Genomic DNA, 13,048 nt, shown 5'->3' with positions numbered 1-13,048 from the left:
TTTAAATACAACGAACTGCAGAATTAAAGACTGTTGCCAGCAACCTGCAGCAGAAGGTGAACAGCGCCACATACTCGTAGCAACCTTTGAAGCAACCTTTTTATGCACACAATCCAACAAGAAGAAATCATGAAAACTAGCTAATCTTGTGAACAATTTATTCATCAATCTCATAAAATTATTGTTTCAGGGATGAGAGTCTAAGCTGGCTAGTAATATTAAATAGAATATCAAAATCGAGCAAAATGCTTTAGTAGATACGGTATATTCTTACAACGAGGGGGTATATTTCGGTATATTTTTGAGTACCTGCGGTATATTTCAACGATAAGTGCGCGGTCACACTGTCATCCCTAACGCTTTGAAATCGGGTTCGTCATACACAGAATTTTTTGCATTTCGAGTTAAAACACAAGTCTAAATATAATTTAAGGAATCATCGAACAGTAGAACACTAAAACAAGTTAATAAGTAAAAAGGTGAGTGGACCATTTGCCGGAACCAAGTGTAACTCTGTGTGTGGGCTTGGCTTCATCTGTGTGCTGGTGTGTGTGTGTGTGCGTGGTAAATGTTGCGGCTCTTTTGCCTGTTTTTTTGCACAAATCGAAGAAAAAAAATGAAAAATGGCAAAATCTAGAAGTAGCGTCAGCAAAAAAGAAAGTTCATCGGCGAGTGGCGGAGTGTATGTGGCGATTTTAAAATAACTTTGCCGAAAACTTCAAGTGCAGTCTTGAGTCGGAGCCGCGTGCAAGGAAAGGGGAAAAAATATCTGTACATTGTGGAAGAGAATCTGGTGCATCGGTGTGCGTGTGTGTTGTATATTTAAATGTCGCCTGCTGCTGCTGTTGGTTGCCGCTGCTGTTCCCGGTTCCCTGCTCCCTCCTCCAAAAATAAAATTTTTTCGTGAGTGCGGCGTCCTTGCATGTGTGCGTATGTGTCTGTTTGTGTGTGCCTGCTGCCGCCTGCTGCTGCTTTTGCTTCTGCTTCTGCTTACTTGCAACAGCGTCAGTAGAGGCCGCAAAAAATTCCAATGCAGGCAGCGGCTAATCTGCTTCGTCACTTTCCCCAACCCGCCCTGCCCTTACCAAAGAGGAAACCATATTTTTCTATGCTCATTCAGGTTTCAGGTGTTGATTGTGTTTTCCGTTTTGGCTTCCAATTCCATGACGTCATTGCATGTGTCAACCTCTTATATGGTCTATCTGTCAAGCCCCCGCAGACATTAAGTGGCAGACGTTAGAGTGTGCATGTGTGTGTGTTGCGTGTGGGTCCAGTTACCAACATTTATTCGATTCTTTTAGATTGTGTTACTATTTTTATTGGATAAATTAAAACTGTCGAGCGACCCCGACGACGCCGACGCAGCTCTCTGCCTGTGTGCTCTTCTTGCATACTTCTCGGTTTCCACTTTGGTTTCTCCACTTACACGCACACACACACATGCACACTCGTCTCGTGTCTGTGGCTGTGTCTTCAAAAGCTTTTCGCATATTTATTTTCTGTTTTTGACACACTTCCACACACACGTTCTGCCCCCGGGCGGAGACTGTCTTCAAATTATGAATATGAATATGGAGGATTAGCGAGTATTAACGAGCATATGATAAGTTGTTTCATATTCCATTCCCCCATGAAAAGTGGTGTACATTTTATGGCTCTCCTATTCGGCGCTTGTTCTGCCTAATTGGCGCGGAAACAACTTCCGCTGCAGCGCCCCACCAGCAGCAGCGGCAGCAGCTCGCCCACACCCATTCATTCATCGTAACCGCCATGGCATCGACAGCCATAACAAAGCACAATCCCCAACTTGTTGTATTTGGGGCATGGCATGGCTATTGTGGCTGCCTGCTGCTGCTTCTGCTGGGGCGCACTTAAATCAATAATCTAGGAACAAATCGCTCGCATTTGAATTGAAGTTCCGCCCTTTCGGGTCAATGCACTTGCGGCACACACACACACACACACAGGCAAAAGGTAGCGTGGAAACTCTCCCCAACGCACACACACACGAGCTGGATATTTATAGGCTGGCTCCCAAATGCCGGCTAATTCTTTATCAGCTTCGTTGGCCTGTTGTGGCCCACGTTTCTATGTTAGCCTGTTGGCCAGGTTGACATTGATAATGCCAATGACGAAGAGCGACTGACGGGACAGACGAACATTCCGCCAGATAGGCAGCCAGTCGGACCCAGCCCATGAGTAATCTTCATCTCCAAGAAAGCAGTGACTGAGACGCCAGCATCGCCGCAACGCGACGCAGGCAGCGAAGCGTTGACAACGCAGCTCCGTCGCCTCAGACCCCGGTGTGAGGCCCCAGCCACAGTGCAAGTTCATTGTTCGCGCGCTCCAGTGCTGCTGCTTCCCGCCTCTGAGCGTTCTTGTTTCCCATTTCTCCTGATTGCATTTCATGTTCGCTGGCGTAAGTTTTTGAGAGTCGAAAGAGAATCAGCCACAGAGTTTAATGCCTTCTTAATCGCAACATAATTTTAATAATAGAAGTTCAAAAAGAAAGAGCAGCTAGAGCAAATTATTCGATTCGATTTAGAGCCCGGAAGATGCAGATACTTAAGCAGGAGCAAGTGCACCACTTAGACTGACATTTATGCGCTCAAAAGTTTTGAAGAGGGACTGGAATGCATGCCTTGTTGGGGATTGTTGATAAGAAGTTGAATCTGCCTAGGCAGAGAAAATATCATTTGTTTTTTCACATCAGAGAAGGCAAAGTTAAAACAGTTCAAAGTTAGTCACTCATTGAATTCATTGTGAGATTCAGCTTTAAGGGAGAGAAAATGCAAGAAATATAAATAAATAAAATGTACGTATCGAAAATATTTCTAAAAGTTCAACTTAAATTGAGACAAAAGTGATTCCGGGAAATGCAATAATTGGTAATCGTAGCAGAGAAAAAGAGAGTCCGAGCCTCAGTCTAATAAACTGACCAAACAACTTTCATATCTTTCCATACAAGAAACACAAATTCTACAAATTCAAGCGGCGAGTGTGGTGCAACGGTAAACATTTGCTGGCTAGTCCGCTGGCAGATCATTATCGTGATCTTGATATTGAACACGCACATGGGCAACGCTTGAATGCATCGACAGAGCCAAAACAATTATTTGCCAGCGCGGATAATTAAAAGTTGTGCCGCCTGCCTACACCTACACCCACACCCACACACACAGAGACCCCCAGCACGGGGCTACCTTGGAGCAATTGATGGATTTATGCCTTATTTGCAGAGCTCATGGAACATTAAGTAACTTATTTGTGATCTTTATTTCTTTGCAGTACCGCTCAATAAGAACTAGCAACAACAAGAATAAGAACAACAACTAAGCAGAATGGCTGTTAACGTTTACTCCACAAATGTGACATCAGAGAACCTTTCGCGGCATGACATGCTTGCCTGGGTTAACGATTGCCTGCAATCGCAATTCTCCAAAATCGAAGAGCTCTGCACGGGTAAGTGGCTCGGATGAAGTCATCATCTATATATTAATTACACAATTATAACCATTTTTAGGCGCCGCATATTGTCAATTCATGGACATGCTGTTCCCCAATTCAGTGCCCGTGAAGCGTGTCAAATTCCGCACCAATTTGGAGCACGAATACATACAGAACTTTAAGATACTGCAAGCTGGCTTCAAAAAGATGTCCGTGGATAAGGTAGGGGATCGAGAGTGATTTTAGTTGCACATCTTTGAGAGTTTCTTTTGATTTGTTCAATGCACAACCGTACACACGACACCTTCGCGCACTCTTCTTTGCGGAGAGCAGTGTGGGAAAACGGACAATTATTGGCGGTGTCAGTCGCCCATAACAGAGCTTTAACAGAGCTCGAATTGACGAATGTTATGCGCGGCTTACAGCTGTAACACCACTTGAATGTCGTAACTAACTCCAATTATCCGTTTCAAAATATCAAACAAAAACCTCCTCAACCTCCTCAAACAACAGATCATACCAGTTGATAAACTTGTGAAGGGACGATTTCAAGATAATTTCGAATTTTTGCAATGGTTCAAAAAGTTTTTCGATGCCAATTACGATGGACGCGAATATGAGCCATTGGCTCAGCGCGGCGGCGTCAATATGGGCAGCGGCAAGGGACCGGGCGGCAGCAGCAATGGCGGCAGCGGTGTGGGCAGCGTCCACAATGATATACACACGATGCATCGACGGGGAATACTGGCGCCACAACCCAAGCGCCTGGCACCCAGCGTACCCGCGCATGAACCGGGTAGGGGACATGTGTGTGTGTGAAGCAACGCATTTCTTTTTGTGTGTTGGTCGCGGATTATAACTACTTAATTGTTAATCGTAACGATGCGAACGTGAAGCACGTGAAGCGGACACCGGCCACATGATCATTGGGATCCGCACCAACCAACCAAACCCACCTGCCCACCCGCACTCACCCAACGCACACGCACAAGCAGACACACATCCCAGCACCCAAAAAAAAAAACACTCGAATTCCAATTGGATGAACTGTTGTTGTCCTACATACACTACTACCCCATAAATCCTAACTAAAATCCCAGTAATCCCTCCCCCAACATACTCGTAACATTGCGGTAGGAGGAAAGTCCAAATTTGGCTTGCCAAATAATGAACAACATTTGTTACCGTCTGTCTCTCTCTCTCCCTATGTGTATTGTCCAGGTCATGGTGAAATTACTAAGAAGAAGACGTCTTCAACACAGAGCACTCTTTTTCGGGGACGACAACCCTTTTCTTTTGAGCGTGGTGAATAAATGAGTGGTCCTCCTCAACTGGTTAGTAATTTCACCATGGTCCAGGTTTTTCGTTTGTTTGGTGTACTATTTGTGTGTCCACGCCCCCATGTTCCCTTTATTAGCATTTGGGTATTGTTTTTGTCCACCAACACACACTCTCTCTCACCGCTCTCTTTTTGCATATTTCTTACACATTTTATTTTTAGATAATACCCATTGACAAATTGATAAAGGGTCGCTTCCAAGATAATTTCGAATTTTTGCAATGGTTCAAAAAGTTCTTCGATGCTAATTACGATGGCAGGGACTATGATGCCAGCGGAGTGCGCGAGGGTGCGCCAATGGGCTTCGGTTCGGGTGCAGTGAAATCCCTGCCCGGCACGGGCGGCGGCGGCAGCGGCGGCGTGGCGAGCTCTTACAGGCGTACACCAGCGACAGCAGCGCGCCCAACAACGACAGCAACAGCAAAGCCCAGTATGTTGGTTTTTGGTTTGGTTTTCCCTCTTTACATTCTTAGCCACCCCCCCACCGATGGTCAAACATTTTGTACATACTTTCGTCAATGTAGATCATTCCCTATCGCCTCTCATTTACTCCCTGATCTCCCGTAGTTTAACGAAACTTGAATGCACATTTCCAAAGTGATTCCAAACGAAAAACACACAAACACACACACATCAAAAAACCATAGAGAACGTGCTTCACGTTTGTTAAATCAGTCTAAGAAAAAAAAAGAAATACGTTGCCTGCCCACGTGTTTTGTTGTTGGTTCTTTAAGCCTTTGTTGTGTTTTAAATATTAAAATTGACTTTTGTATCGCCCATTTAAGCAGTCTCCAAGGTGCTGCCGCGCACGAGCAGCGCAGTGACGCACAGCAGAGTGGCCACAGCCACCAATATTACAGGGACGGTGAAGAAGAACGATGCAAACCATGCTGTAAACACACAGCAAATCGATGAGCTGTCCAATCAGGTAAGAGCCACAATATTGAACAACATATTTCACATCATAATTTATGGGTTTCTTTAGGTCATGGACATGCGCCTAAATCTGGAAGGTTTGGAGAAGGAGCGCGACTTTTATTTCTCAAAATTGCGCGACATTGAAATACTGTAAGAGCCCGCAGCCAACTCTCTGTGAGCTCTCTTCTAACTTGCTAATCCTTGTCTTACAGTTGCCAGGAGGCCGAGGAGGGTGAGACCACTCCGTTGGTGCAAAAGATTTTGGACATACTCTATGCGACTGAGGTAGGAGCTACCGCAGCATTGTTAGCCAGTAAGTTTTAATGTTCTTCTTTTTTTGCGTGTACGTTTGCCCTTCTAGGATGGTTTTGCGCCCCCAGACGATGCACCACCAGAAGAAGAGGAGTATTAGGAGTAACATGTACGAGAAAAAGAAGAAAAAAAACAACAACCAGCCCACGACAACACCACAACTGCAAAACTACATGCGAAACATTTTCAAACCCTCCAGCATGAGGATACACCAAGAAGTTAGAAGCGAAAGGAGAAGACAGACACAACACACGGCACACACGCACTCGTGCTGTATGATAACCCCACAAGTAATGTCCACATAACAAGGACACCCCTCACCCCGAATCGAACCAGCAGCAACTCCCCCGAAAATTGTGCACATTTTTCTATATTATTTCGTTAGTACTTTGGATGCTGCTCTCGTGCTCAATTATCAAACAGAAACAGTGTCTACATTGGCAACCCCCCACGTTCCATCAGCCAACAGCTATTGCTTGGTCCTCGTAGCATTTGTATTTAGTAATTTAAATTTGTTGTTTTTTGGCAGAATAAACGTTAACTAAATTGTAAACGGACCACCTAATGGATGTGCTCCATGACACGGCACACTTGTTGTTCGAGCCAATTATTAACGTGCAACGAAACGAAAGTTTAAATGTATTCGCTAGTTCAGCCCTCGATTCAGACTGTCTTCTCTTGTGTTTTTGCGCACTTTTCAAGCAAAATTTAAGTCATAATTTGTATACAATCCGTAGTTTCGCCCCCACTTTGATGGTTTTAAGTAATTGTATGTGAAAGATCAGATCTAATGAATCGAATTTGTACAATGTAATAATGTTTCCTCTAATTTCTCAAAAATTCAAAAGCATAATTGGCTGCATAACATCATAAATACGAAATGAATCCTAGATCTTAAGTGATTCTCTGCTCTCAATTCATTTTAGTTCTATATTTATGTGTAGAACAAACTGAACCATGTTTAAAAGAAGAGTTTCAAAATAAAACACACAAAAAACATCTTTCTAATTTCTAAACGAAAAACCCACACACACACACATGTTTCATTTATATTTTATATGATTTAACAGACAAACATTTTGCTTATCTCGCGACTGAACCCCACTTGTTGGTTCCATTTTCATCAAGCAATCAATCAGCCCTTAGCTTTTGGGATCGTTGTAAATATTTTGTTAATGCTTGTAAAATCACATATACATAAATATACACACGGACATACTCACTCGAGAGACGCGTGCATCATTGGAAGGCATTTATTAATCGCGTGTATAAATAATGTTCTATTATCTAGAATAAAATCAATATGTTGCTTGATTCAATTAATGCATTTTCTCATTCTCAAATACAAAACACGAAACTATTTAACAGCTGCCTGAATGTCCGGCTGCTTGTGTGTGCCGTCGCAGAAGGGTCGATGGGTCGTCTGCTTGCAGTTGCACAGCCAATATTCGCCCGTCTTCTCCACCTTGAAGCGTATTGGCCTGGAAAGGAAAGAGAAACGTTTGCACACAACTCGTAGCACAGTGTACACTGCTCTCACCTTTGTTTTATTTTTAGGAACTCGTTCTTGTGCGTGCCATCGCATATGGGCTGCGATTTGGACTTTCCACAGAGGCACCAGGAGTAGGTTTTGTCTGTGTGGGGGGAGCGATCGTAACGAATGTTAAGTTGTGGTTATGTAAAACTTTTCAAGGGATTGCTTTGCTTCGCTGCTGCTGTGTGGAACGTACCCTTGTCTAGGTGTATCTTGAATGGTCGCTTATCGAAGATGACACCATTCTCCTTCTGCAGCACAGCCGTTTGTTTGTCTTCGAGCAAGTTCTTGGGAATTGTTTTGGCAGCGGCGGCGGTGCTGGCATCGCCCGACTTGGAGCTGGAGCTATAACAGACTTGCTGCGTTTGTACACAGGTTAGTGGGTGCTTAAACGCAACTAAACACAAGTGACTAAGTTACCTTTAGCAGCCAGGAAGTGCGCAGGCTGCGTTTTAATATTATTGACATGTTTTCGGCTTTTTCTTATAAATTCCGCTGATTCTGGGTAGTAGTGTTGTGCAGCGACAGCGACAAACATATGTTTAGCGAGGGCTGGAGCGTCAGATTATTGAAAGCTCAAGCCAGATCGGCGCTGCCACTCGTCACTTTTTGTATCACTGTCCAAGGTCGCTCCGTCCTCCCCCTGTACTACTCTATGATTTTCACAATTTCTAAATCTGTTTTCGGTGATAAGAAACTGTGTCTCAGTACTTGAACAGATATGATTATGATGCGTCTGAGCGAAGCAACTCAATACACACGTCTCTATGTCCCTGTTGGGTGGCACATTTCTTGGGTTCTTCCATTTGTGTTCGAAATTCGAATAACCAAAACTTTACAGTCGTGAGATACTCGAGATAAGATGCCAAAGTGTACCCACGTTTATCAAGCAGCCCCATTACAAACGCTGATTAGCTTCCACAGACATAAAACGTATAATACACACAATTTTATTTAGGAAAAGAAATACTTAGGTTAGATGTCTAGAACTCGTCGTTGAATGGATAATATTTGTGGCCGGACATGCCCGAGAAGGGCACTGTTCGCTGACCCGTCTGGTAGCCCTCCATGGCCCTGACATCCTCGGCACTCAGCTCGAAGTCAAAGACTTTGAAGTTCTCCTCAATGCGCGTCTTGTTGGAGGACTTGGGCAGTGGCACGACACCAATTTGAATGAGATATCGCAGGCAGATCTGGGCAGTGCTGCGTCCGTACTTCTTGGCCAGCTGCTGGGCCTGCTCATCGTAGATGAACGCGGGCCACTGGCGTGCGGGCTGGGGACGTGCCAGCGGGCAGTAGGCGCAGATCACCAGGCCGTGCTGCTTGGCATGTTCGCGCAGCTTCTGCTGCTGGAAGCCCGGATGACACTCCACCTGATTCACCACCGGCTTGATGCGGCAGTTGGCCAGCACGCGCTCCGTTTGTGCGGCATTGAAGTTGGACAGTCCGATGCCGCGGGCCAGGCCCAGATCCACCAGCTTCTCCATCTCCCGCCAGGTGTCCAGATAGTCGACCTCCGTCAGCTCCAAGGTGCCGTGGACATTGCTGTCGTTGTGGAACTTCTGGCCAATGGGCAGATGCATCAAGTACAGATCGATGTACTCCAGCCCGAGGTTGCTCAGGCTCAGCCTGAAGGCGCGCTCCACCAGCTCGGGATCGTGATGGATGCCGCCCAGCTTCGTGGTGATAAATATCTCCTCCCGCTTGATCACACCCTCCGCAATCTTCTCCCGCACCGCCTGGCCCACCTCCTGCTCGTTCTCGTAGACGAACGCCGTGTCGATGTGCCGGTAGCCAATGTCAATGGCGTTCTTGGTCGATTGGTAGGCCTCCGACTCGAACGACTTCCAGGTGCCCAAGCCGAGGACGGGCATTTCCTGGCCATTGCTCAGTTTGATTTTCGGCGCGAGATTTGTCATTTTGTCGATAATTGGTTACTCGATTGCGACGCGGCGACAGGCTATTACGAGTATGCTTTGCTTTTTTATACTAGATTATGGACAGAGCAATCTGTTCCAGCACGTTGAAGGTGTAGCGGGCAAATGGTGCCTCGCTCGGCCGGTTTCGGTAGGTTTGTCACCGCCAGCGCCGACCAGCTGCTGTGTCATGCCGATGACGTCACGACCTGACACGTCACAGTTATTCCCCACCAGTTGCAAATGAGAGAGCACAGCTTGAAAGCTCTCTGAAAGCTCTTTGCGCGCTCATTTGGAAATTCAAATGCAGCAGCAGTGCTGTAAAACGTCTTTTTGGTCGCTAACACATAAATCTTTATTTGAATATTTGTTTAGTTTAAAGTTTAAAATGTTAGACATTCAAAGATACATGCTGGTTTTACTCTTAGGGATTGCCTTTTAAAATATTTAGCTTGCTTTGCATAAATCTCACCGGGTTGTGGTATATAGGGATGTACTCGTATATAGTTATTTATAATCTGTTTAATATGGTTAAATATCTCGGGTCCAATTTACTATATATTCGCTATGATTGCTATATTGCTATGATCAACTTAGTTGTCTGCCCGTGCGGGCTGCAACATAAATTGTTTGTTTTTTGGTGTTTGCTTCTTACTGTGAGCTCCACAAAGGGTAGCTTCTAGTTATTACTCTCTTTCTTCTATTACTTACTAGAGATTTAGTCCGAGGAGATTTAGGAGATTGTAGACACTGATTTGAACATCCAAGTTTATGGTAATTATGTACCTTAGCTACGCTACGGTTTGCTTTGTTTTGGTGTTTGATTCTTACTGTGAGACATTCTACATTCTCTTCTAGATCCTCTTGTGGTTTATTCTATAGACATGTAGACACTGATTTGAACATTGTGTACAGTTGTTCCTATTTGTTAGTTAAGTAAATTTGAGATTGTTTTGCGTTAGCCATGTACTAGACACTGATTTAGCTGTTTATTTGCTGTTTTGGTGTTTGATTCTTATTTTTGAGCTCCATCGAAATGAGGAGACTTTCTTTATTATAAACTATGTGGTCTGCAAAGAGACTTATCCATATATTTTCTATGTAAGTAAATTGGAGATTGTAATGCGCTAGCCATGTAGACACGACACTGATTCGGAGACATCCACTTTGGGACTTATTCTATTTCCTATAGAATTGAGATTGAACATTTTAGTTGTTTATTATTACTCTTTCATACGGAGGTATATACGTATAGCCTGAATATATCGCTAGATTTACCCGATTTTAGTTAAGGTTTATGCAAAGTGCTTTGGTGATTTTTCTTTGAAAGTAAAAGTAGAGAAAAGTTTGTTAGTTTTTATACCCGGTACTCGAAGAGTAAATAGGGTATATTGTATTTGTGCGGATAACGGTTGTATGTAACGCACAGAAGGAAACGTTTCCGACCCCGTAAAGTATAAATATTCTTGATCAGCATCAATAGCCGAGTCGATTGAGCCATGTCTGTCTGTCCGTCCGTCCGTCCGTCCGTCCGTCCGTCTGTCCGTCTTGTTTGTCGGCTAGTTCTCAGAGACTATAAAAGCTAGAGCCACCAAATTTTGGCACCAGACTGCTGGTCTGGTCGGGCAGGAGCAGCTGGAGATTGTCGTCTACAACTTTGTGCCCACAGGCAATTAAGAATCAATTCTAGGCGAAGATATCAAATAAAAGAAGTATACATATACATACATATACCTAACATCAATTGTATTTATTATGGGAATGGGAAATATGTGCAATTGAATCCTTAATCCTTGATGTCCTTGAAGCGAGAGAGATTGAAAAGGATCGGGGAAGTTGTCCTGATTACGAAAAGGTGTGGCACATTCTGATCGGACCCCAACAAATATAGGAGAAAAGAAGAAAACAAAACTGTTCTGTCGTTGTTCTCAAAATTTGTTGTAAAAAAAAAAACTTGTACATCAAAAGATGTTTTTGTTATTGTTGTACAACAAACACTTTCTTGTAGTGAACCAGCCACGTAGTTAGCACAGTGGCGCTTCCGCGATCACGACGGCCATTTCTTAAACTAAAAATGCGTTCGCACAGTGGCGCCACCGTGATTATTACGGCCATTTATGGAACTAAAATATCGTAGTTCGAGAGTTGGCCGCTCTGTGTTAGGGCGCCACTGTGAAATTTTGAAATTGGTCCACTGAAATGGCCGAAAACAGGAAAATTTTCAGACCAAGTACCAGGCGAACAGAAGTCAGTAGAAGGTAACTGGTTTCCGCAAAAATGAATTGCGGTTTCATAGCATCCAGATTTTGACACAGTGAAAAAACATGGAAACCAGTTACCTTCAGCTGACTTCTGTTCGCCTGGTACTTGGTCTGAAAATTTTCCAGTTTTCGGCCATTTCAGTGAAGCAATTTCAAAAGTTCACAGTGGCGTCCCAACACAGATCGGCCAATTCTCGAACTACGTTATTTTAGTTCCAGAAATGACCGTCTTCATCGCGTGAGCGCCACTGTGCAAAGAGGTGACTGTCAAAATTTGACAAAAATAACAGGAGAGATTTGTTTTGTTGTTTTCTCCTTTATTTGTAGTCCGTCCAGGATGTGACACGCCCCCTCGTGATCGGCCCAATGTCCTGGATCCTTTGCGACCAGTTCGGGTGCAAGGACATTAAGGATAATGCCATTTTCATGTTGTTTTTTCTTTTTAATCTCTACAAGGCTATAGCTCAGCTGTTTCCTGTCGAAAAAGGACATGTCACGCCTCCTCGGGATCGGGAAAATGTCCCGGATCACTTCGGGTGCTAGGACATTAAGGATAATGCCATTTGAATATTGTTTTTCTATATAATCCCCTTCAACGCTATAACTCGGCTGTTTCCTGTCGGATCAGAACATGGCATGCCTCCTGGCGAAGGTACGAGTCTCCTGTATCGCTTGAGTCCATCAAGGACCACAAAGACTGCAGGATATGGCTGTCCTACGCTATTTTGTAATTGGCCTGAAAGTTTGCTATACTTTTGAGAACAAAAGCAGCCCCCAAAAGATACTACAGTTTATTGGCCTCTGCCCCTGACACGTCTCTGCCGCTGCCTCTGCCGCGACTCTGCCCTGACTCTGCAGTGTGTGTTTGTAGGGGAGGGTGGCGAGCTAAAGGAGCGTGTTGGCGTGAGTAGTGTTGTTGATGTAGATGACAGATGAAGGAAATATGTAAAATTTTACAAAACACCGCGAAGGTGCAGATGTAGTACTGAGTGCCGGGTATAAAAGTTGTGACGCGTAAGAAGCGTCTCACACGTCCCTTCTCGTTTGCTTTGGTTTTTTGAGATTGTCAAATCGAATCACAAGTTAAAATTTGGAATTTTCTTGCTAAGGGTATATATATAGATATACATAAATATATCGGTATTATTGAACCACAACGATTGTGTACTGTTGCCAACAGTTTTGATACCTTTCAAAACCTTTGACACAGTTGGTTTTGCCTTAGAAATATTTCTTATCACTATAGAAACTAGTGTTAGGGTTATTCCATCTACAAATGTGTCTATATATATGCTAGAAGATTTATTGGGTTAACTTGTTG

General features: G+C 44.1%; 3 protein-coding genes across 9 annotated transcripts; 1 reads left to right on the top strand and 2 right to left on the bottom strand.

Annotated features, from left to right (window-relative positions):
- Nucleotides 1–334: 334 nt before the first annotated feature.
- Nucleotides 335–6,131, top strand: LOC117890299 (microtubule-associated protein RP/EB family member 1). 7 transcript variants are annotated; one of them, XM_034795071.1, is made up of 8 exons: nucleotides 335–479; nucleotides 3,289–3,462; nucleotides 3,524–3,669; nucleotides 4,949–5,216; nucleotides 5,575–5,714; nucleotides 5,772–5,854; nucleotides 5,917–6,017; nucleotides 6,085–6,131. In XM_034795071.1, exons 2-8 carry the CDS (start codon nucleotides 3,342–3,344, stop codon nucleotides 6,114–6,116), a joined length of 891 nt encoding a protein of 296 aa, XP_034650962.1. In that variant the 5' UTR covers nucleotides 335–479; nucleotides 3,289–3,341; the 3' UTR covers nucleotides 6,117–6,131. The 7 variants fall into 7 exon arrangements, with proteins under 7 accessions (XP_034650962.1, XP_034650961.1, XP_034650959.1 ...); XM_034795070.1 differs by having other exon boundaries at nucleotides 5,572–5,714; XM_034795068.1 differs by lacking the exon at nucleotides 4,949–5,216 and adding an exon at nucleotides 3,961–4,243.
- Nucleotides 6,132–7,239: 1,108 nt separating this feature from the next.
- Nucleotides 7,240–8,096, bottom strand: LOC117890301 (CDGSH iron-sulfur domain-containing protein 3, mitochondrial). The gene is made up of 4 exons (XM_034795075.1): nucleotides 7,971–8,096; nucleotides 7,747–7,909; nucleotides 7,557–7,650; nucleotides 7,240–7,497 (listed from the first exon to the last, which is right to left on the bottom strand). The coding sequence occupies exons 1-4, from the start codon at nucleotides 8,016–8,018 to the stop codon at nucleotides 7,374–7,376; spliced, it is 429 nt and encodes a 142-aa protein (XP_034650966.1). The 5' UTR covers nucleotides 8,019–8,096; the 3' UTR covers nucleotides 7,240–7,373.
- A 388-nt stretch (nucleotides 8,097–8,484) lies between these two features.
- LOC117890298 (aldo-keto reductase family 1 member B1) lies at nucleotides 8,485–9,605 on the bottom strand. Its single transcript, XM_034795066.1, has one exon. The coding sequence runs from the start codon at nucleotides 9,467–9,469 to the stop codon at nucleotides 8,534–8,536; it is 936 nt and encodes a 311-aa protein (XP_034650957.1). The 5' UTR covers nucleotides 9,470–9,605; the 3' UTR covers nucleotides 8,485–8,533.
- Nucleotides 9,606–13,048: the final 3,443 nt, after the last annotated feature.

This window comes from Drosophila subobscura, chromosome E, assembly GCF_008121235.1.
Source record: "Drosophila subobscura isolate 14011-0131.10 chromosome E, UCBerk_Dsub_1.0, whole genome shotgun sequence".
Classification (NCBI taxonomy): domain Eukaryota; kingdom Metazoa; phylum Arthropoda; class Insecta; order Diptera; family Drosophilidae; genus Drosophila; species Drosophila subobscura.
Note: the sequence above shows the minus strand (reverse complement) of the source record. Positions and strands in the feature narration are given on the sequence as shown.

Bases quoted from the DNA above. Each gene is read 5' to 3' on its own strand.
- LOC117890299 (XM_034795067.1), top strand. From the start codon at position 3,342: ATGGCTGTTAACGTTTACTCCACAAATGTGACATCAGAGAACCTTTCG. The intron at 3,463-3,523 runs GTAAGTGGCTCG...AACCATTTTTAG, and splicing joins AATCGAAGAGCTCTGCACGG to GCGCCGCATATTGTCAATTC. The intron at 3,670-3,960 runs GTAGGGGATCGA...CTCAAACAACAG, and splicing joins AAAAGATGTCCGTGGATAAG to ATCATACCAGTTGATAAACT.
- LOC117890301 (XM_034795075.1), bottom strand. From the start codon at position 8,018: ATGTCAATAATATTAAAACGCAGCCTGCGCACTTCCTGGCTGCTAAAG. The intron at 7,910-7,970 runs GTAACTTAGTCA...GTACAAACGCAG, and splicing joins GCACTTCCTGGCTGCTAAAG to CAAGTCTGTTATAGCTCCAG. The intron at 7,651-7,746 runs GTACGTTCCACA...CCCCCCACACAG, and splicing joins CAAGATACACCTAGACAAGG to ACAAAACCTACTCCTGGTGC.
- LOC117890298 (XM_034795066.1), bottom strand. From the start codon at position 9,469: ATGACAAATCTCGCGCCGAAAATCAAACTGAGCAATGGCCAGGAAATG.